Source organism: Pinus tabuliformis, chromosome 9, assembly GCF_031772625.1.
Source record: "Pinus tabuliformis cultivar Carrire ecotype Pingquan chromosome 9, CPIR1, whole genome shotgun sequence".
NCBI lineage: Eukaryota > Viridiplantae > Streptophyta > Pinopsida > Pinales > Pinaceae > Pinus > Pinus tabuliformis.
The window spans coordinates 776,322,444-776,345,651 of record NC_142307.1 but is presented as its reverse complement, the minus strand read 5'-3'; the positions used below and the strand labels follow the sequence as shown (position 1 = coordinate 776,345,651).

At 41.1% G+C, this 23,208-nt stretch overlaps 1 protein-coding gene across 1 annotated transcript in view; it reads left to right on the top strand.

The window, feature by feature from the left end:
- The window catches only part of SDP6 (FAD-dependent oxidoreductase family protein), a 265,513-nt gene that overhangs the window by 205,829 nt on the left and 36,476 nt on the right, over positions 1–23,208 (top strand). Inside the window, exon 4 of the mRNA XM_089445527.1 lies at positions 1,391–1,551. Within this exon, the coding sequence (XP_089301653.1) occupies positions 1,391–1,551 (161 nt within the window). The remainder of the gene's footprint in view (positions 1–1,390; positions 1,552–23,208) is intronic.

The window sequence follows — 23,208 nt, the reverse complement described above, 5'->3', positions numbered from 1 at the left end:
TTTTTCTTAAGAAAATTGATATTTTTTTCCTAGAATTCATCCATAATACCGTAATATAAAATATGTATTGTTATTTCAAGCTTGTGTTCTTGTTGCAAATTTAATAGCATGTTGGAGACGACTTGTGGACAGTGCATGCTTGTGCTACTCTAGATGCTTGAAATCTCTATTGCCACTCCATTCTTATAATCCTAAACTCATTTGTTTGTGCATGACATGGGCATGAATGGTGAAACAATATTCTTTTCAGGCTGAGAGATAGGAGCCAACATATTTACTCGGGGGAAGAATCCAATGTTTGTTAATTTTTCAAGCATTTTTCAAGTTTAATGCCTATTCTTAATGTGTTCATGTTAAATCACTACTCAAGTTTAATGCAAACTTTTGAATTTTGTAATAAGTTAATTACTTACAATCGTTAATTAGGAACCTGGACTTGACTAAAAATCGCTTATCACATTTTATCAATATGGTGGATGGTTTTTGAAGCTGCTCTCTCAATTGATATTCGTGCTGGTTGTATCAAAACAAATCCATAAAGTTATTTGGTCTTACTGGGAGGGTTAGGCTAACCGTACCTTCCAGAAAAATATTTACAAACAGCACCTTTCAGTACCTTATTATTAAAAGTTAATCATTTATAATCGTACCTAGAAATAGGGAAAAATAGCTTTATCTGCTTTCTTGAATGATAACGGTTTTTGTAGTCTACCTTTTCAATCAGTGTGTGATTTTGGGAAACAAAAGCATAACAACCTTGCTTGACAACTGGGAATATACAATATACTGTCTTCTCTGTATAGAATTAAGATGCATCTTCTCTCAAGCTTTACTATGTGATTACTAGAATTGGACTTGGATATTGTTCAATAGATACTATTGAGTAGAATCATATCCTTTTTTCTTCTATTTTACTAGTGGGGATATTAACAGTCCAGTGCATTTGATATCCAAATCGATAATTCATTTGCATGAAATTTGGAAACTGTTCCTTGGTGTTCCCAGTCTTAAAAGTATGGAAGCAATATGTGGATTTGATTTTCTATACTTCTTTATGGGACAAAGGATAAAATAGCTAAAAATGCCTGTCCTTGGGTTCCTCATTTCTTTGTTTATTTTACTAATTAGGCATTCAAAACTGTTGATTATGTCAATGTGACAGTCTTCTTTGCAAAATCCTTGACCAAATATGCATAGGGTGCAGTTGTCAGATTGTTATTTGAGGCGTTACATCTTAATGGAAAGGGTCAGTGTATGTAGGCATTTCATTCTGTGGAAGGCAATGGACAATATGAGTAGAACTGTCATCTACCTATTATTACTACTTTATAGTTCGAGGATAATGCCAATACAAGTAATTTAAATCATCGACTTGGAATCTTTGCTTCAGGTACGCCGATCAGATGTGCTCTCTGCTTGGAGTGGAATTCGTCCATTGGCAACTGATCCCTCAGCTAATGACACTGCCAGCATCTCAAGAGATCATGTGGTTTCCACAGATGTGAGTGGCCTTGTTACTATCACTGGTGGAAAGTGGACTACATATAGAAGGTAAGATGGTTCTTTGAAATTACTGATTTACTGATGAAGAAGTTAAAGAATATGGACAACATTTCTCATTTGAAAACACACAATTTCTATAGCAGGCTGCAGGTTGTTGCTATACTGGTGATACTTATGAAGGTTGGTTGATCTTAGTAGGAATAGAACGAAGTTGAACGTTATAAACATCAACTCTTATTCTAAGCATCATAATACTAAAGTGTTTAATTTTTTCATTCATCTTGAAGGTATCCTGCCCTAGGCTATTCATATAATCTTGAGCCCTCTAATTAGAGTATCCTTATAGGTGAATACAGGGAAGCCTCCCTTGTGGTGAAATTCCACTAAACAATAGGAGGAAGATTGGTGAGATGACAGTGACAATATTTCTGTTGATTTGGGGTAGCATCGGATGTGCTCTAGCCATGCAAAATGGTGGAGAGGCTAAAACACATGAGATCTCCAAGACCCAAAAATGGTTTGGGCAGATTCTAAATGGTTTGGGAGATATTAAAATAATTAATATTTTTAATGGAGTTCTTAAGTCTAAACATAGGAAAAATAAAATATTAATGGGTGTTAATATAAAACTAGGTTAGAAGTGTCCAAAAGTCATGGATCAAGCCAAATCTATTCTTAGCCATTGACTAGAGATTTAATCTTGGCCGTTGATGGACCAACGAGAAAAGTATAAGAAGAGGCTTGAGGGTCAGTTGAAGATCACGCAGGGAGGCAGGGGCTGACGCAGAGTGTTTGGGAGCTACGCAGAGGTCAGCCAGGCTGACACTGAGACTAGGAGAAGTGTTGGAGAATTTTCTCTCTGTTGGGCAAGCCAGTTTGGCACCCCGTTGTACTGAAGAATTGCTGAATAATAAAATCCTCCCTTGCTAGCACTGGTTTTCTCACGAGGACTGTTGTCCAAAATATCTGTGTCGATGTGTTGATTCTTGTACATGTGTTTGTTTCTGTATTATGGTGTGATATCTGCAACATAATTTATTTTAATGTTTATTGAAGGAATTTCATAAATAACTTATTGGAAAATAAGTAGGTAAAGTAAATCAGTTGTTGTAGTGATAGAATTTTCACATGGTATCAGAGGAAGTAATCAGAGACAGGAAGGGAAAATCAATTATGGGTCGAGACCATGATGCAGAGGCATCTATGTCAGGAGACTCGCACAGATTTTCAGAAAATTGCACAAGAGAAAGTGATTTCGATTTCTCTATGTTGGCTTCCAGGCTGGAAGAAGAAGTGGCTTGTATGACTAGTTCTGCATCATCAGAGGTATGGTATATAGACAGTGGAGCCTCTTGGCATATGACGGGAATCCAGGAATGTTTCTCAGATTATCGGGAGGAGAAGATGAACTTTCAGATCACCATGGGGAACAAGGCAAAGTGTACTCTAGTAGGGAGGGGTACCATAGTTTTTCAAACAGAATTGGGAGAGCAGTTCCGTGCTACCAATGTGCTGCATGTACCAGGATTGGGGATGAACTTACTTTCCGTGTTGCAACTTCAAGGCAAAGGCTATGACGTCTTCTTCATCAAGGAGAAAGTATACGTCAAACAACCGAGCTGGAAAAAGAAAGTGCAGATCGGGATAAAAAATAACAGGTTGTATAGACTACAACTAGAATCACCAATGGCACTAATAGGTAGTCATGGAGACAAAGATTTGAACGAACTATGGCACAGAAGAATGGGACATTTGCACCATGGGGCTCTGAGAATTCTCAGGAGCACTGTAACAGGAGTTTCGGATCTTAGTACGGAACGAGATGATGTATGCAGAGGATGTGCTCTAGGAAAGTATGCCAAAGCAGCATTTCCTAGAAGTAAAAACAGGGCTAAGAGTGTACTAGGATTGATACACTCAAATATCTGCGGACATATGTCCACTAAAGCTCCTAGTGGTGCTAAGTTTTTCCTTACCTTCATTGATGACCACTCAAGGAAAACTTGGATTTATTTTCTAAAAACCAAGGACGAGGTTTTCTGTCGATTCAAAGAGTTTAAGGCTCTGGTGGAGAATTTGACTGGGAAGAAAATAAAAGTTTTGTGCTCAGATAATGGTGGAGAGTATGTCGATAAGGACTTCACTGATTTTTGCGCTAAGGAGGGCATCAAAAGAGAGTGGACAACTCCTTACAATCCGGAGCAGAATGGAGTAGCAGAAAGGAAGAACAGGACTATTGTAGAAGCAACTAGGGCCATGATGTATGATCAGGATATGCCAAAATTCTTGTGGGCGGAAGCATGCAACACAGTAGTCTATGTTCAGAACAGGACTCCTCATTGGGCATTGGGCAAGATTACTCCAGAGAAAGTTTTCACAGGGAAAACACCTGAAGTCAGTCATTTCAGGATATTTGGGAGTTTAGCATATTGCCACGTACCCGAGGAAAAGAGGAAAATCTGGATCAAACTGCGGAAAAAGGGTATCTAGTGGGATATAGCGAGAATGCTAAGGCATACAGAATCTATCTTCTAGGGAGCAGGAAGGTAGTGGTTCGACGAGATGTGAAGTTCATGGAGGACAGGGCTTTCAGAAAATCTCGTGAAATGCCTTCCGAGGAGCAGTCAAAAGAGGAGTTGTTGGTTAAACCTCTTCAACCAACGGAAGTAAAGAATTCTTCCTCGGGTCAGGAAGATCCACAGGATGAGGAGGAGCTAACAGAAGCACCTATTGGCAGAGGAAGGACTAGCAGGGAACTTCGTCAGATTTTGCAAGATGTAGAGGACTTCATCGGTGCGCCAAGAAACAATAAGAGGGAGCGAAAACAACCAGATATATATCAGGCATTAGTAGCTCAGGATGGGGAGCTTGCCAGTTTCCAGGAGGCAGCTCAACATAAGGTTTGGCTAGATGCGATAGTAGAAGAGTACAACTCCATAATGGTGAACGATGTCTGGGAGGTAGTGCGAAGCCCTCAAGATAGATTAGTGGTAGGTTCGAGATGGGTCTACAAGATCAAATATGCTGCAAACGACAGTGTAGAGAAATATGAAGCCAGGTTTGTGACTAAGGGGTATGCTCAGAAGGAAGGAATTGACTACGAAGGGACCTTCGCCCCGGGAGCCAAGTATACATCTATTAGAACCGTGATATCTCTTGCAGCACAAATGGGGTGGGAGATTCATCAGATGGATGTCAAAACGACATTTCTGAACGGGGTGATAGAAGAAGAGGTATACATTGGACAACCAAAGGGCTTTGAAACACACGAGAAGAAGTCTTATGGATGCAGGTTGAAGAAAGCCTTGTATGGGCTGAAACAGACACCTAGAGCATGGTATGGTCGAATCGATGGCTACTTGCAGAAGATGGGATTTGTCAAGAGTGACGCAGATCCAAATCTCTACTATCTAGTTGTAGAGAATGAGCCACTAATCTTAGTATTGTATGTGGATGATCTCTTTTTGACAGGATCATCTAGGCTCATCGGGGACTGCAAGAAGAATCTAGCCACAAAATTCGATATGAAGGATTTGGGACGAATGCATTATTTCCTAGGGTTGGAAGTATGGCAGCATAAGGGAGAGATCTTCCTTGGGCAAGGGAGATATGCTATAGAAATCTTGAAAGAGATTCAGGATGGAGGACTATAGACCCATGGCTACTCCAATGATCACTAACTGGAAGAAGATTGATGCATCAGAAGACAAGGATGTTGATCCCACCTTACACAAGCAGCTCATAGGGTCCCTGATGTATCTGGTCAATACTAAGCCAAACATTTACGCTGTCAACACCCTCAGTCAATTCATGTTGGAATCAAAGAGGGCGCACTGGGCAGCAACCAAACATCTTCTTAGATATTTACAGGGAACAGTCGACTATGGACTCTTGTACACCAGGATTCAGGAATAAAGATATTAGATTGAGTGGATTTACTAATGCAGATTGGGCAGGAAGTTCAGTGGATCGGAAAAGTACCTCTGGGTACTATTTCAACATTAGATCAGGAATGACCTCGTGGTGCAGTAGGAAATAGAAGTCCGTGGCTCTGAGCTCATATGAGGCAGAATATATGGCGGCGAGCATAGCTTCGTGTGAGGCCATATGGCTTAGAAAACTGCTTGTGAACCTATTCCGAAGAAAAATGGAGGCGACCAGGATCATGTGTGATAATCAGAGTTGCATCAAGCTCTCTGAGAATCCAGTATTTCATGACCGGTCAAAGCATATTGATATCCGGTGTCACTTTGTCAGAGTGTGTCCAACGATGAGCTGTACAGTTGAGCTACACTCATAGGAGGACAGGTGGCAGACATCCTCACCAAGGCCCTTGGAAGAACAAAGTTTGATTATTTCAGGGAAAAGATGGGGATGATAAAGAATCCATTTCAGTAGCAGAAATGGGGGTGATGTTATAGTGCGATAGCAGTCAACACTAGCACGGTGCAATGTGGCAGAGGGAGTTGCAGTGTAGATGCAGTGTTGGGAGAAAGGCCAACAACAGCACGGATGCAGAGGGAGCTGTTGTACAGATGCAGTAGTGGCAGTGGGGCAGGACCATGGGCAACAATGTAGAGGATGTTGGGCAGGGAGACCTAGCATCAGCACAGGGACCGATGCTGGACGATCAGGGTGATACTCAGTGAAGAGTATTACTAGAGCACAATCCTTACTAAGAGGGAGTGTTGATTTGGGGTAGCATCGAATGTGCTCTAGCCATGAAAATTGGTGAAGAAGCTAAAGCACATGAGATCTCCAAGACCCAGAAATGGTTTGGGCAGATTCTAACCGGTTTGGGAGATATTAAAATAATTAATAATTTTAATGGAGTTCCTAAGTCTAAACTTAGGAAAAATAAAATATTAATTGGTATTAATATAAAACTGGGTTAGAAGGGTCCAAAAGTCATGGTTCAAGCCAAATCTAATCTTAGCGGTTGATTAGAGATTTAATTTCGGCTGTTGATGGACGAATGAGAAAAGTATAAGAAAAGGCCTGAGGGTTAGTTGGAGAACGCGCAGAGAGGCAAGGGCTGACACAGAGTGTCTGGGAGCTACGCAGAGGTCAGCCAGGCTGACGCTGAGATTGGGAGAAGTGCTGGAGAATTTTCTCTCTGTTGGGTAAGCCAGTTTGGCACCCTGTTGTATTGAAGAATTGCTGAATAATAAAATCCTCCCTTGTTGCACCGGTTTTCCCACATTGGGTTTTTCTGGGGACTATTGTCCAAAATATTTGTGTCGATGTGTTGATTCTTGTGCATGTGTTTGTTTCTGTATTATGGTGTGATATCTGCAGCAGAATTTATTTTAATGTTTATTGAAGGAATTTCATAAATAACTTATTGGAAAATAAGTAGGTAAAGTAAATCAGTTGTTGCAGTGATAGAATTTTCACACCTTCCTCATTGTTTCCATAGGATATGGCCCTTGCCTTGTGAGTCCCCGCACAATGTCTGCTAGATTTTGCAGCAACACTTTCAGTGCCATTGCCGAGGAGGAGTTGAGTCGACCTCCTTGTAATCCGAATTCATAGCTTTAATCAATCTTGACGAGAACATTCCAAATCCTAAGTCAGAGCTTTTCATCTGGCAACTCCATTGGAAGAACGATTCCCTAGTTCATTAAGTTTCAAAGTTTCAATGCTTATTGGGTGAAGCAAACATCTCTCAAGGTATTTTGAATTCACCCCGGTGACTCACTATTTGGTTGTTATGTAAGATTCAAGAAAGTGGCCCCTTGGGATTTGCATGAAATGTACCTTGCTTTGGATGTCAAGGATATTCTTGGATATCCAAATCTTTATGGCTCAAGTTGTTTGGCAAATGTTCCATAGTATGATGGTGATCCTTCTTTAGCAGTTAAACATGTGGTGATATTCATCAATAATGCTTTAGAGATCAATATGGTTATGAGGATGCTCTCATGAGGTTATTCATTAATTCTCTTGGGAGGGATTAAAGCGAATGGGTTAAATATTCCTATGAACCTAAGAGCATTTATTCTATCAAGGTATTTATTGAAAAGCTTCTTGAATATTTGGGGCCAATGTTTCTGAGCTATGAAGATACCGATCAAGAGTTTGCCATAGCCATCCAAAGGAAATTCCTTTTTGTTGAAACTTGGGCAGCTTCAGAATGAATTTCCCTAAGAAAAATCCAGTTACCCCAAGGAGAAGCCCAACTACCCTAAAGAGAAACCATCTTGCTCCAAGAGAGAATTCAAAGTTGTTAAAGAAAAAATGTTATTGTTGATGTGTTCAAATTGGCTTAGTATTTCTTTCATTAAATAAATGACTCAAATTAATGTTGGGAAAACAATTATCATGTTGGCCTCTTTTCTAAGCAAAAGGATAAATCATAAGTTGGTCTTCATTAGGTCGGCCTCACCACATAAGGCACCCCTTGGCTTCTCCAATGTCTAGTACAAATAAGTGCTCATTCAACACACAAGACACATCACAAGTGCAAGAACATCAAAGAAGAAGGATTGATCTGACCGCAAACCTATGGGAGCCTAGCTGAAGTGAAGAGGATTGTTTTGTGTGTTTTCTTGTGATTGGTTCAGGCCGAGTTAGGCAGAGAGCTGGCCGAGTGCTAGAGGAGTGATTTTGGTAGATTCTGTGCATGGTTTTTGGTTGCAAATTCTTTGATAGGGCCGCAATATTTTTGTGTGGTTTAGGGAGGGATGAGCCCTAATTAAGTGCAGATTTGAGGTCGTATTATATTGGAGCAGACTTGTGAATAGGGGCCGAGCTACCTTGTTGAACAACGTAGGAATAAGGCCTCAAGGGAAGAGGATCAACACAGTGATTGGAGGAGTTTGAGGCCGCTTTGGGAACAGATCCATAGCATTACAAGATGCCCTAATCAGAGGGCTGTGACCTTCGAAATTCAATGCACAAGCAGAGTTGTATAGGGCAGAGTTGACATCCTATGCAAAGGTATGTATGGTGTCTTTCATATTGATGTTTTGCTAGGTTGATGAGGTTCAATTTGAATAGAATTAGGAGCAGCTTGTGTATAGTGTGGAGGGCTGTTAGGTAGATCCTTATTGTCCTCTAAGTATAGTCCCTTGTGAAGGACAATAGGGTTGTTAGAAGGGCATGGTATTTGGAGCCCTAAGGGCTGACTTTTGATGGAAGGACCCCTACTTGTTTAGCTTTGTGATAAGGGTTTAAGTGCTCTAATCTTCTATGATATGATGGTGATGTATGACAATGATACTTGTCTTTATCGCAATGACGTATGGCAATGATACTTGTCCTTATGACAATGATGTATGGTAGTGATACTTGTCCTTATTACAATGATGTATAATACATGTCCTTATGGCAGTGATACTTATGATTGTGATGAAAATAATACTTGAAAGTGATATGACCATGACACGTGCTCCTATAGCAGTAACATGTATGCTACTTGAGATAGGGATATATGCTTCTTGTGACAGTGATATGGAGGTAGCCCTTATGGTTTCATCTGTTGATCACTAGGAGATCTATCAGAGGTTTTATGGAGGGCTTGTGAATGCCTCTTTGATAGACTTTTCTGCTACCATCTCATGAGGATCCTGTACAATCTAGGGTTGGCCCTAGGAGGTCTGTTGTGATTGATATTGAAAGACTTGTGTCTCATTATAATTGGACTTTATATCTCAGTTGAACATTTGATGAATATCTAAGAGGAAGAAGAATTGATTCTAGGCTTTCCCCTTGTGGGGTTTTTCCCTGGTCTCTGACCAAAAACCCTGGTGTCTCTATTGTGTATGCTTTTCTTCTAATGTTCCTTACTATTCCATTGCATTGTTAATGTTGATGTTCTCTCTATATAATTGCGTATGATGATATTGGGTGAATGTAATGTGAAAATGTTGAAAAATGTTTTAAAATGCAATTATCGAAAACAAAGGATTATCTATCCCTTAGAATTTCAACGCTTTTTGATCCCTCTAAAGATGTAGAGGAGGAAGCTGAGGAAGAAGATCGTGGTCACCAGAAGGGAAGACCACCTCTGATTATCAAGTGGAGCATATTAAAAAAAATACTAAGGGAAAGCATGATCCTTTTGTTGATGAAGAAAATCTTGGTTGGAATCAAGAAGAATACAATGTGCAAGAGGAAGAGTCCATTTTGGAACATATTGAAAAAGATCTTGAAGATGATCTACGAGGGGAACCCGGTGTTAAAGAGAGTCTTGTTTAAAATGGTGCATTTCCACATGAAGTTGAAGAAAGCTCCATCATGGATATTGAGTGTGATAATACATCTTGTGGAGCCCTTGAAATAGAGGATCCCACTATTTCCCTAGAGAATGATATTGATGGTTTTTTACAAGTAGAAGAAGGGAAGTGGGATGTGAGTGATCATCATCTTGACAAGGATCCAATTTATGACACCAATATTGATACTAACCATGATTTTGTCCAGCCTCACATACCATATGATGATTAGGAGGATATGATTACTAATTTTTTATACCATAGTGTTATGAATGTGATGAGACAATTTTGGTTGCCCCTTTAGAATTTGACTTTCATGACTAGTAGCCTATTTGTCGAGATTTTTCCCCTCAGTCATTTCCCTCATACCACTCACAACATGTCTCAAGTGACATCAATGAAAGTTGTATGCCTGAGATAGCTATTTGGAAAGAGTTCTTAAAATTGATTATTGATTACTCCATACTTCTGTTGTAAGAGAGGATCCAATGGAAAAGTTTTTACTTTCTTGTTTCATCCTGTTTATGATCAATGGTCATTTTGTTTTCCCACCACCCACCCTTGTTGCTCTAATACAATAGCTGAGTATTATGAGATAATGGTTGTGATTGTGATATTTCCTTGTTCTATCTCTTCATTAAGCATAGGGGAATAGGGTGTGACATTGACTTGATAATATATTGGCTTCATTGGTTATATGACTATACTTAGTCAAGAAGGGGTGTAATACATAGTTTTTTATGCATTGCATATTTTTGTTTGCATTATAGTTTGTGCACCCTACTCATTCATTATTCACGTTGATGTGTATGCATAATAAATTAAATTGGATTTAGATAACTTTTATTTCAACTATTGCTTTATTTATATTCTATAATTGCAAGGGTGACGATCAACACCCTGCTCACATGCTATCAATAAGTGGCTTTGAGTATAAAAGTAATAGGTTTGCGAGCCCAAGGATTGGTGGGGTTCTCATGCACTCCACGTTCAAGCATTTGGATTATGCGCTCATGATGAGCACATGTCCGTGAGCCCAAGGATTGGTGGGGTTCTCATGCACTCCACGTTCAAGCATTTGGATCTTGCGCTCACGATGAGCACATGTCCCCGAGTTGGAACCAAATGTTACCTCCAAAAAGTGGGTAACCCCATAGGAGAAAATTTTATCCTTTGTACAACTAGCCAACGAGTAGCCCTACAATTTTCTTAGTACATGATATTGTGCCACGATCCTCCACCATTTGCACCAGTCAAACACTTCTCGCCATGCGACATTCCTCTTGAAGGTGGGTTGTCATTCAACAGGTACTTTAACCATCTTTCTATAATGTGCTTTTACTTAATGTTTTGGGCATTCTAATATGGATTAAAGGGTGATCTAGATGATTGACTGATCTTGACTGTAAATTTGTTCCCTCACTTTACGAGGGAGGTCAATTTTTGACCCTGATCTAGTGCGACCAGGCCTTAGGGTTATAAGAGGGGCACTACTTGGGAAACATGGATTGAAGTAGCATGTCCATGATTATTCCATACTTACCACTTTCCATCATTCTCTTGGTTTCATCTCCATTATTTGGGCTTGTGGTCATTGGTTCATTAGAATTGGAACCCTCTTATCCTCATCCTTGGGTTGGGCCGAAAACTTTTCCATGGAGGTTGATGCAACTAAAAGAATTATAAAAGCATAAAATGGCCATAATGAAAGAAAAAGAAAATTTAAAATGCAAAAGATAGACAAGACATTAATTAGCGCATGGGCAAAAGCCTAGAATGAGATCTACCCCCCTCATTAGCCATCACCCAGTTCCTTGAGCACTTGATGCTCCATCACATAATAAAAGGAACTCTTGCATGTACCAACCCTAATGCGTAATAAATTGACTCATCATTAAGGGTAAATAAATGCTAATTCATTAAAACCAAGCTTGGGCTCCTAAGCTATGCTTCCATTCAAGCATTATACAAAAAGAAGTAAAAGGCACTCTAGAGGGGTAAAAAAACAAGACAAGGAAAGGGTGACTCATGACTCCACAATTTCTCCCTCCTTACATTTATACGCTTAGGATGTGTTAAATTCTTTTATACTAGATTCAATTTTCTTTACTTAAACAATTTATTAAAAACCCAGAAAATATTTATCTCAAATATTTATGAAATTGTTGATAAAATAAACACACTGATATATTAACTCAAAATAAAATGCAATGGAAAAAATGAACAGAGCAATCACACTACAACAACAAATTTGTACCCAACAAAATATTCCTTCATATTCAAATTCAAGCTTTTGTGATCCATATCTTAATATAAAAAATATTTTTTCGGAAGAAATCACATTGAAGATTTTGGTCGACGCGTTTTGAACCAACTAGTGTGGTTCATCTTCAGGACAAGATGAAGAAACAGATCTGGGAAATAGGTTAATAGGAAAACAGGCAATTCCTAGCGGCAACCGTCGCACCTCTTAAGGAAGGCAAGATCTGTCTTCATCTTAGAGACCTGCAAGCGTGGTCGTTCAAAAAAATGAACTTTGATGGTAACGACCCACCCTTCATATTATTAAACTTTGGAAATTTTTGGGTTAAAACCACAAAGAATAACTAGAAAAACACAATTGCTAGGAACTTGGAAAATTGACCCCACTAGGAAAATCAACCTCAAGGAAATTGACCCCTGTAAATTGACCCTCACGAAGAAACTTGACCCTGGAGAATTAGACCCGTCCCACCAACAAATCGGCCCCTGCGCACTAGAAAACTCAGCCTCTAGATATTTTGGCCTCCTCCACAATTTGGCCCTCCTCTTCAGCAACTCGGCCTCCCCGAATTCCTCTCGAAATTCCCTATTGCACTTCTCCTCACTTCTTTTCCATCTAGTCAAACCTCTCACTCTAGAGAAAATCACTTCCTCCACGCTGTGTCTTCACCTCTCTTATAGGCTTATTTTATAACTTAAGCGAAAATCCCTAACTCTAATCTCATAAGTGATCAATGAATAGGCTTAAATCCTAAGCCTCGCTTGAGATCAATGATTGAGATTATATATAAGTCATTTAAATAATTTTATTATTTGTCCTTAGTACTTTGGTCTAATAGTCCACAATAATTAATTAGATTAATTGTTGTATTTTTCCTAAGTTAACCTTGGGAAAGAAATCATAAAATCACTTCACCAAGAAAGCACCTAAAGAGAAAATCAAATATCTTCTACATGTTAAGACACCAAGCTAATGTAGAAGACCTTTCGATGCTACAAAATTAACAATTCTTCTTAGCAAGGAAGGGATTCTCCACCATCCCCGGTTTGTCTGCAAAACACAAACTTCCCCTTGCCAAGGGGCTCGGTGAGAATATCTGTGACTTGCTCCTCTGGGGCGATGTATTGCAATCTCACAACACCTCTCTGGATCCAGTCTCTAATGAAGTGATATCTGATCTCTATGTGCTTGGACCTATCATGAAACATTGGATTCTTAAAGAACTTATTGCAACTCTAATTTTCACAGTGAATCATAGCCAAATAATCCTAAGTATGTTGCAAAGCCATATGGCCTCACAACTCACCAAACTCGCTACCATGTACTCGGCTTCTGCTAAGCTAAGTGCCATTAAGTGCTACTTCTTTCTATTCCAGGAGATCATAGCTGATCCCAAGCTTAAACAACTTGAAGTACTCTTCCCATCCACTGCACTCCCTGCCCAGTTTGAATCTGTGTAGCCCTGCAACTCCACTCAACCAGCGCTGACATACCTCAGTCCATACTTCATTGTACCACAATGATATCTGAGCACATGCTTCACTACCACTCAATGAACCCTTAACTCCATTGTGAAAATATCTAGCTTAGTGTTGGCCAAATACAACAGGGACCCGGTCAATTGTTTGTATAAGGTGGGATCCACCAACTCACTCTCAGAAGCACTTAGCTTCCTCAAGTTGGTGATCATAGGTGTAGACATTGGCCTACAATCCCCCATCCTGAATCTCCTTAGAATTTCAACTGCATACTTTCTTTGCCTAAGGAAAATCTCTCCTCGTTGCCACAACACCTCTATTCACAGGAAGTAATGCAGCAAACCAATGTCTTCCATCTCGAACTTTGAAACAAGTTCCTCCTTGTAGATCCCAAAGAGCCTTTCTGCTCCCATCAAGAAGAGATTGTTGACATAGAGGACCAAGATGAGTGGTTCACCCTCAACAAGTACATAATACAAGTTGGAGTCCGCCTCACTCATGGTGAAGCCCAATCCAAGTAGATATCCATCAATCATAGAGTACCATGTGCAAGGTGCCTGCTTAAGTCCATAAAGGGCCTTTAATTTGCATACATTAGACTCCCTCCCATGCACCTCAAAGCCATGAGGCTTCTCAATATACACCTCTTCTTCAATCACCCCATTGTGTTGATTTGGGGTAGCATCGGATGGGCTCTAGCCATGAAAATTGGTGGAGAGGCTAAGGCACATGAGATCTCCAAGACCCATAAAGGGTTTGGGCAGATTCTAAACAGTTTGGGAGATATCAAAATAATTAATATTTTTAATGGAGTCCCTAAGTCTAAACTTAGGGAAAATAAAATATTAATGTGAATTAATATAAAACTGTGTTAGAATGGTCCAAAAGTCATGGATCAAGCCAGATCTAATCTTAGCCGTTGATTAAGGACTTAATCTCGGCTGTTGATTTGTCAACGAGAAAAGTATAAGAGGAGGCTTGAGGGTCACTTGGAGAACACACCAAGAGATCAAGATTTTGACTTTCTGGGGCTGGGTTTGCTGAGAAAGTTGAGAGAGTGATTAGAGTTGCAGTTGAGGGGCAGCGAATACAGAAGCAGAGAGGCAGAGATAGCACCAGGAGGATCAGTGCAGTAGTTGGAGAAAGAGATGTAGAAGCAACCAAGGGTTCATGCAGAGCTAGCCAAGGCTCACGCAGAGGCAGCCAGGAGTTGCGTAGTGCCCCAGAGGGCCAGTGTGGGTGACGCAAAGGGCCAGAGGCTTGACACAGTGCCTCCAGAGGCTGACGTAGGCCAAGCCAGAGGGACGCTGGGCTAACGCTGAGCCAGAGAGAGGCTGACGCTGGGGTTTCGTGGGGCAGATTGGAGCTGTGGAGCTGCCGGAGTGTTTATCCGGTGTTTCAGCGAGAATATTTGCTTCCGAGTAGAGAGGTACTACTGCCAAGATTTTTCTTTGTTGGGTGAGCCGGATTTCGCACCCAGATTGTATTCTGAAATTGCTTAATAAATCAAACCCTCAGATAGCTGCATTGGTTTTCTCACATTGGGTTTTTCCGGGGACATTAGTCCAAAAACAACAGTGTCACTTGTGTGCTTGTTTCTATTTCCTTCAGTTGATGATTTGTAATTGAGCATGTACTTGTATTTATTTCTAATATTTACATGGTAAATGACTCGTTAATTAACAAAACAAGTAGGTAGGAATAAATCAGTAAAGTGCATGAAGGGTTTCTAACGTGTCAGACTTAGAGATTCGAACATGGTATCAGAGCGTGGTAGATTACAGGAGAACTGAGGACATTAGCTGAGCAGAGCAACAACAACAGAAAACAGCTGTCTCGAGTGACAAAAGCTGTTCCTAGCAGAGTAGCAGCAAGGAAGGGGTGACGCAGTGCGTACGTCATCAAGATTGAGCCAAGAAGAGGCTGCACAGAGGCTGAGGGAGGCAAAGATAGGCTCATGTAGAGCCACGCAGAGGCTAAGAGCGCCGACGCAGTTGGCTGAGGAAGTTGATTTGCTGGTGCCAGGATTGCGCAGAGCCTAGGAGCTCTAACCTTCAGTTTGCTGGGGTTTAGGAGGCTATGGGTAAGTTGCAGAGTGGAGCTGGTGGGGTACTGTAGTCAGAACAGTACCTAACAGGGCAAGGCCAAGGAGGAGGGAGTTGCTACCAAGGGTTTCTAGCCGAGAAATCCAAATCAGTGGTGCAGTTGCACAAATGATTAGAGTGGGGGCATCTCAACATTGGCAGAAGGGTTTCTAGGAAGGAAATCAAGGTTCAGAGGGAGTCACACCGAGAACTTCCAGGAGGGAAGTAGAGGAGCAACGAAATGGCACTACACAGAGTAAGAGACCAGGACAAATTGGACGGAGCCTCAAACTTCGTAGTCTGGAAGGCTAGAATCTTATTCGTACTTGACAGAAATCGTGTCAAGCACTTTGCCTTGAAGACGATAGCGGTCCCAGTTGACCCGACTGATAACGACAGGTAAGAGGATGCAATTGCGAGGGCTAAGAGTATCATCCTTGACGGGGTCAAGGATCATATAGTACCACATATTGCCGAGAAGAACACGACACAAGAGATGTGGGAGGCCCTGACCAAGTTGTATCAGCATACTTCCGTGCAGAGGAAGATGCTACTAGAAAATCAGTTGCGATCATACTAGATGCAAAAGGGAGAACAAATCGACCCATTCCTCGGTCGATTGAAGGAGATCCGAGTTCAGTTGACTTCCATGGGGACAACGCTGGATCCGATTAATGGTGAGAACAACCCTGAACGCAGTCTTAGAAGATTGGTAGGTGTTTGTCCAGAGCATACTGGGCAGGGCGACCCTTCCAGATTGGGAGGAAATGTGGGCTGCTCTTAGCCAAGAAGAGATCAAAAGGCTAAGCAAGGCAGGAAGCAACGACAAGGGGATCAGAATCAAGAAGGAGGAGGAGGAGGATGCTACCCTAGCATCTGAGGGAAAGTAGGAGAAACGGAAGAAGGACCTCTCCAACATCAAATGCTTCCACTGTGGGGAGCTGGGTCATTATGGGACCTAATGTCCAAGGAAGAAGAGTAAGGGAGAGGCCTCCGAGACCAAGGCAGCACCAACAAGGGCAGAGAGGGAAGTGGAGACAGACGATGACTGTGCCATGAGTGCACACACACCACTTGAGCGGAAGTGGGGAGAGATCAAGTTGTAGTCAGATGGACTACAGGCGATGAGGGGCAGAATCCTCGAGGTACCCAACCTCTTGTATTAGACCTTGTGACGGGAGCCCTGAAGAGGAGTAGCAGTACTGGTAAAGCCAGTAGAGATGGATGCGGATGGAGCGACAGAGGGAGCTACAATGTAGGATTCCTAGGACAACGTGAGGCTAGCAGGCTGCAATAGTGCGAGAGGCACAAGAGTGTTGCACCAGTGCAAGATGGCACAGAGAGGTGTGCAACGGTGCGAGATGCATAGAGTTGTTGCAGCAGCGCAGAGGTCAGAGAGGGAGAACTTGTCAGTGACAGAGGGAGCTTCAGCATCAGGAGTGTTTCTAGCTTGACGGAGATGTCAGAGTTGGGAGATCAGTTACTTACTTCTCAGTAACTGAGTTGCAATGCAGCAGTTAGCAGTGGTAGTGCTATGGGCAGCACGATGCAGCATGATGAGAGGGGTTGCAGTGCAGATGCAACAATGGCAATGGCAGGGCCATGGGCAACAACATGGATGCAGAGGGAGTTGCAGTACGGATGCAGTAGTGGCAGTGGCAGGGCCATGGGTAGCAGTATAGGATGCAATAGTGCAGATGATGGGCAACAGGCCTAGCATCAGCATTGGGACCGATGCCAGATGATCAGGGTGATAGTCAGTGAGGAGTATTACTAGAGCACAATCCTCGCTAAGATGGAGTGTTGATTTGGGGTAACAGTGGATGTGCTCTAGCCACGAAAATTGGTGGAGAGGCTAAGGCACATGAGATCTCCAATACCCAGAAAGGGTTTGGGCAGATTCGAAACAGTTTGGGAGATATTAAAATAATTAATATTTTTAATGGAGTCCCTAAGTCTAAACTTAGGGAAAATAAAATATTAATGCGAATTAATATAAAACTATGTTAGAATGGTCCCAAAGTCATGGATCAAGCTAGATCTAATCTTAGCCGTTGATTAGGGACTTAATCTCGGCCGTTGATTTGTCAACGAGAAAAGTATAAAAGGAGTCTTGAGGGTCACTTGGAGAACACACCAAGAGATCGAGATTTCGACTTTTTGGTGTTGGGTTTGCTAAGAAAGTTGAGAGAGTGATTAGAGTTGCAGCTAAGGGGCAGCGAATACAGAAGCAAAGAGGCAGAGATAACACCGGGAGGATCAATGCAGTAGCCGAAGAAAGGGACGCAAAAGTAGCCAAGGGTTCACGCAGAGGCAGCCAGGAGCTGCCAGTGCCCCAAAGGGCCAATGTGGGTGACACAGAGGGCCAGAGGGCCGACGCAGTGCCTCTAGAGGCTGACGCATGCCAAGCTAGAGTGACGTCGGGTTAATGCTGGGCTAGAGAGAGGCTAACGTTGGGGTTTCGTGGGGCATATTGGAGCTGTGGAGCTGCCAGAGTGTTTATCCGAGGTTTCAGCTAGAATATCTGCTTTTGAGTAGAGAGGTACTACTTCTGAGATTTTTCTTTGTTGGGTGAGCCGGATTTGGCACCCAGATTGTATTCTGAAACTGCTTAATAAATCAAACCCTCAGATAGCTACACCGATTTTCCCACATTGGGTTTTTCCAGGGACATTAGTCCAAAAACAACGGTGTCGCTTGTGTGCTTGTTTCTATTTCCTTCAGTTGATGATTTGTAATGTGTTGAGCATGTACTTGTATTTATTTCTAGTATTTACATGGTAAATAATTTGTTAATTAATAAAACAAGTAGGTAGGAATAAATCAGTAAAGTGCATGAAGGGTTTCTAATGTGTCAGACTTAGAAATTCCAACACATTGAGGAAGGCAGTCTTCACATCGATTTGATGTATCCTCCAATCCATCTCTGAAGCAATAGAAATGACCGCCCTAATAGATGTATATCTGGCTACAAGAGAAAATTTCTCCTCATAGTCTACTCCCTCCTTTTGTGAGAACCCTCTCACCACGAATGGCGCTTTGTACTTCTCGACATTTCCATCTACTGCATGCTTGATCTTGAAGATCCCTTGAGAAGTGACCCTTGACTTCCATTTAGGCCTTGGTAGAATCTCCCAAACATCATTCCTCATTATGGTATTGTACTCTTCCATCATGGCATGCCTCCAAACCTACTGGTTTGATTTCTCCTCAACTATAAAAGGCTTGGACTCACTGATGCTGCTTGTTAAGGCCAAATATCTGAACATTTTTCCTGGTGGTCTAGTTTCCCTAAAAGTGTTGCTAGGAGCCTCCACGTGTTCCTCAACATCTCTCAATGTCTGGTTAGCCCATCTCGGCCTTCTCCTAATGGAGCTCAAAGGAACGTCTTGCTCCTCCTCTTGATCTAAAGGCGATGTTCCTGCTGCTAGTGCTGTTGGCCCTTGGTCAACCTTTGGAGCCTCTTGCTCCTAATCCTCTGCCATTGTTGGATCTGTCCCATGTGACCTGAAGGTCCTACCCTACTCAAATATGACATGCCTCTTGACCACTATTTGTGTCCTGGATTATAGATCATGTAGGCCTTTGAAGTTTCACTGTATCCAACAAAAATGCCCCTCTGATGAGGGCTCCAGTTTAGCCCTCTTCTCTACAAGAATGTGGACATACACTCAACTACCAAATATACAATGGTGGCTAAGCTCCTGTCTCACTCCTGTAAAAGCCTCCTCAAAATTCATGTCCTACACTGCACTATGAGGACTCCTATTTTGCAGGTATTTAGTTGTATTGCATGCCTTTGTCCATAAGAACATAAGCAGATTTTGATCATGGATCATGTCCTTGGCTACTCAGACTATATCCACTCCATTTTACTGCAGATTGTAGGGCACTTTCAGCTGTTTCTTGATTCCAACTTCCTTGTAGAAACCATTAAACTTGTTGGAGGTATACTCACCCCCATTGTTTGATCTCAGGACCTTGGTCTTCTTCCAAGTTTGGTTCTCCATAAGAGCTTTGAACTCTGGAAACAAACTAAGGACCTCATCCTTGGCCTTCTAGAAGTAACAAACTAGGTCACTTGCGAAACATCGTGGTAATGCATGAGGGGTTGTGCAATTTATAGAGGGTATCATACCAATTATTTGATTCCAAAGTCATTTGGATGGTGAGATAGACACTGTTCGGGCATGAAAGAGTACGACATGTAATTCTATCTAGTTGCAGTACCTTAATGTTTTTATATTCCAATAGGTCCTCTTGGAATAATCATCTATGAATATCACAAAATAATTGTACTCCGAGATAGACTCCACTGATAGAGGACCACAGATGTCAGAATGTACCAAATCTAACACATCCTTGGACTTCGTCTCACTGCTAGAAAATGTTGCCTTGTCCTGCTTGCCAAGTGCACATTCCTTACACAGACCATCATGCTCTATACTGAACTCCGGAAAACTAGTGACCATGTTTCGTACCAATGGTAGAGCCCTGTAGTGTAGATGCCCCATTCTCTTGTGCCAAATCTCACTCTCACTATCACTACTATGTACTAGTGCTTTCATTGGCTGTTCTCTCAATAGATACAATTTATTCTCCTTGTTTCCTATAACTCGCTTCACGCTAGGATCAACCCCTCTTGCTTGATAGCTACCTCGCCTCCCATGAAACTGACCTCAAGTCGTTTGTCTTTCACGACTGAAACTGTGAGTAAATTTTGCTACAAACTAGGTACATACATCACCTTCTTCACCTCCATAAGATTCCTTGATTCTAGCTAGAATTGTATGCTGCTAATGCCCTCTACTGCATACCTGGTGTTGTTACCAAGCTCCACATGTAGATCTCTTTGCTCTTGGTGAAGATATCATGATATTCCTGTCATGTGATGAGATGCCATACTGGTGAAGATATCACGAGATCCTGTCATGTGATGAGATGCTCCACTGTCCACAAACCACACCCCTCTTGTAATGGTGCTAGAAAGACAGGATACTGGAGCAAAGTCCTACTCGAATTTTTCAGCCAGCTCATCCATTTGTGCAGATGCCGCTGTTGTTATTTTCCCTTGCCTTTCTTCTTGTTTGGATCCAAACAACACTGTTTGGCATAATGACTGAACTTATGACATGCAAAACACTTGACTTTGCTCATGTCTTTCTTCCCTTGTGAATATGCTCTCCACTCTAGTTTTGCTTGGCTTTACCCTTTCCTTTCTTGGCTCATCCGATAAGAGCAATTTTCTCCTCATCTCCACCTTTTCATTGTCCACCAGTTATGGATTCCTCTCGAATCTCCTTTTGGGTTAAATCCCCCAGAATTTGGCCCAATCAGGGAGCTTATCTCTGGCCAGGATACTTGTCACAAATGTAGCCCACTGCTTGGTACACTGGGTGTATGACACCCTTTCAGTGCTGCTTTGACAAGATCCATCTCATCCATCTCTTCCCTAGTAGCTGGAAGTTCATAATGAACTAGCTAAATCCTTGTGAAGTATGAGGTCACAGTCTCAGATCTATTCATCTTAATGTTATTTAGCTTCTACCTTAGCACCATCTTTCTATTTTGGTTCGCTCTAGTATAGCTTTATCGAGGTCGTCTACATTTGATGGGATGAATCTTTCTTCGTTATGTGAGGGATTATGTGATCCTTCACACGATCCAAAATGATTCCTTTGGCTCTTATATCTTTTATCTTATGTTTAGCTGCTTGGGTAACATCTTGAGGAACTCAAATCTCTTGGCTTGCAATTTCCCACAAACCATTCACCATTAAAACAAGGGTGATTCACTCCTTCCATGGACTGAAGTTTATAGCCCCCTCCAACCTATCTTCATACCTCAAACTTGATGATGCCATATTACTAGATCGACTTTAGCCACAAAACCCTCGCTGCAAAATAAAAAATTCTGCTATCGTAAAACCCTTGTGACTTTTGATCTCCCCCATAGAGATTTTATAGCTCTGATACCATTTTAAATTCTTTTATACCGGATCCGATTTACTTTACTTAAACAATTTATTAAAAACCCGAAACATTTATCTCAAATATTTTTGAAATTGTGGATAAAATAAACACATTGGTAAATTAACTCAAAATAAAATGCAATGGAAAAAATGAAGAGATCAATCAAAGTAAAACAACTTTGTACCCAACAAAATGTTCCTTCACAGTATTAAACTTTGGAAAATTTTGGGTTAAACCCATAGAGAATTCATAGAAAAATACAACTACTCGGAACCTAGAAACTTAGACCTAATGAGAAAATTGGCCTCAAGGAAATCGCCCCCTAGAATTCGACCTTCCTGAAGAAACTCAACCCTGGAGAATCAGACTTGTCTCACTAGCAAATCGGCCCCCTTTCTTCTCACCTTGTATGAACCTAGTGCACTAGAAAAATCGACCTCGTGATATTTCAGCCTCATTTGAGAAATTTTGAGGTAAAAAATGGGCCTCAAAACAAAAATCTACAACCAAAATGAACTTTATAAGAAGCAATAGGATTCAAGATGGTGATGTCAACCATGGCGGATGATTCACCATTTTTGGAGTTAAAAAGTAAAAAGATTAAAAAATAAAAAACGTTTTTTTCAATTAATCTCCCTACGATTTTACTCAAATTTCGAGCGGGAGCACTCATTGGATGCAGAACTTAATTCCTCATCCAAGGAGTACCTATGTTTCATATTTTTGATGGACCCCGCTACATGAAAAATGAGAAATACATGAAAAACATGATTGCAATCACATTTTTTCATGTATTTCTTATTTTTCGTGTAGCAGGGTCCATCGAAAGTATGCAACATGGGTACTCCTTGGATGATGAATTAAATTCCACATTCAACGAGTGCTCTTGCTCAAAATTTGAGTAAAACCTAGGGAGATAAGTTGAAAATACGAGTTGAAAGAATAGTTTTTTCCAATTTTCCACCAAGTTTCTGGGATGAGGGGGCGAGGGAGCGGGGATACGCAAGAGCGGCCTATGCAAAAGCTCCCCACCAATTTTTAGGAAACGTGGGGGGACGTGGGGGTCTTAAAAAATTATAAATATAAAAATTTTAATATATGACATATCATTGAAATTTTAATATTTATAATGTAATTGTCTTTATCATTATTTAATGTATAACACTTACATCATGAAGGATAAATGATAAATTGATGAATCATATAACTGAAGTCTGAAACAAATTTAAAACGAAAAGCATGATATCATATAATCATACATCATACATGTAAGTTTGTAACTGTACAGTGTAACTACTAACAATGTACAATGAAAATAAATGTTTAAAGTTTTAAAGTTTAAACCATATTGAAGTTCCAACTATGAATACTGAATATTGAAATAAAAGTCAAGTCTGATACATCAAGAGTCAAATTTTTATAGAGTTTAAACCCTTCCTGGTTCATAAAAATTAGGATTTTTTTGTTTCATTAAAAAAATTTGCGATTTTTGTCTAGGGAAACGACCCCTCACGACCCCACACGACCCCTTTCGCCTAGGAAACAACCCCATTTGGAGGATTTGACCCCGAAAATCGAGGAAACGCCCCCTTACAAGTTTCTGTGCGTACCTTGCTTTTTGGGAGCATGGGGAAACGACCCCCAGTCGTCCCCAAGTCCCCAGAGCGCGAGGGAGCTAGGAAACTCGAC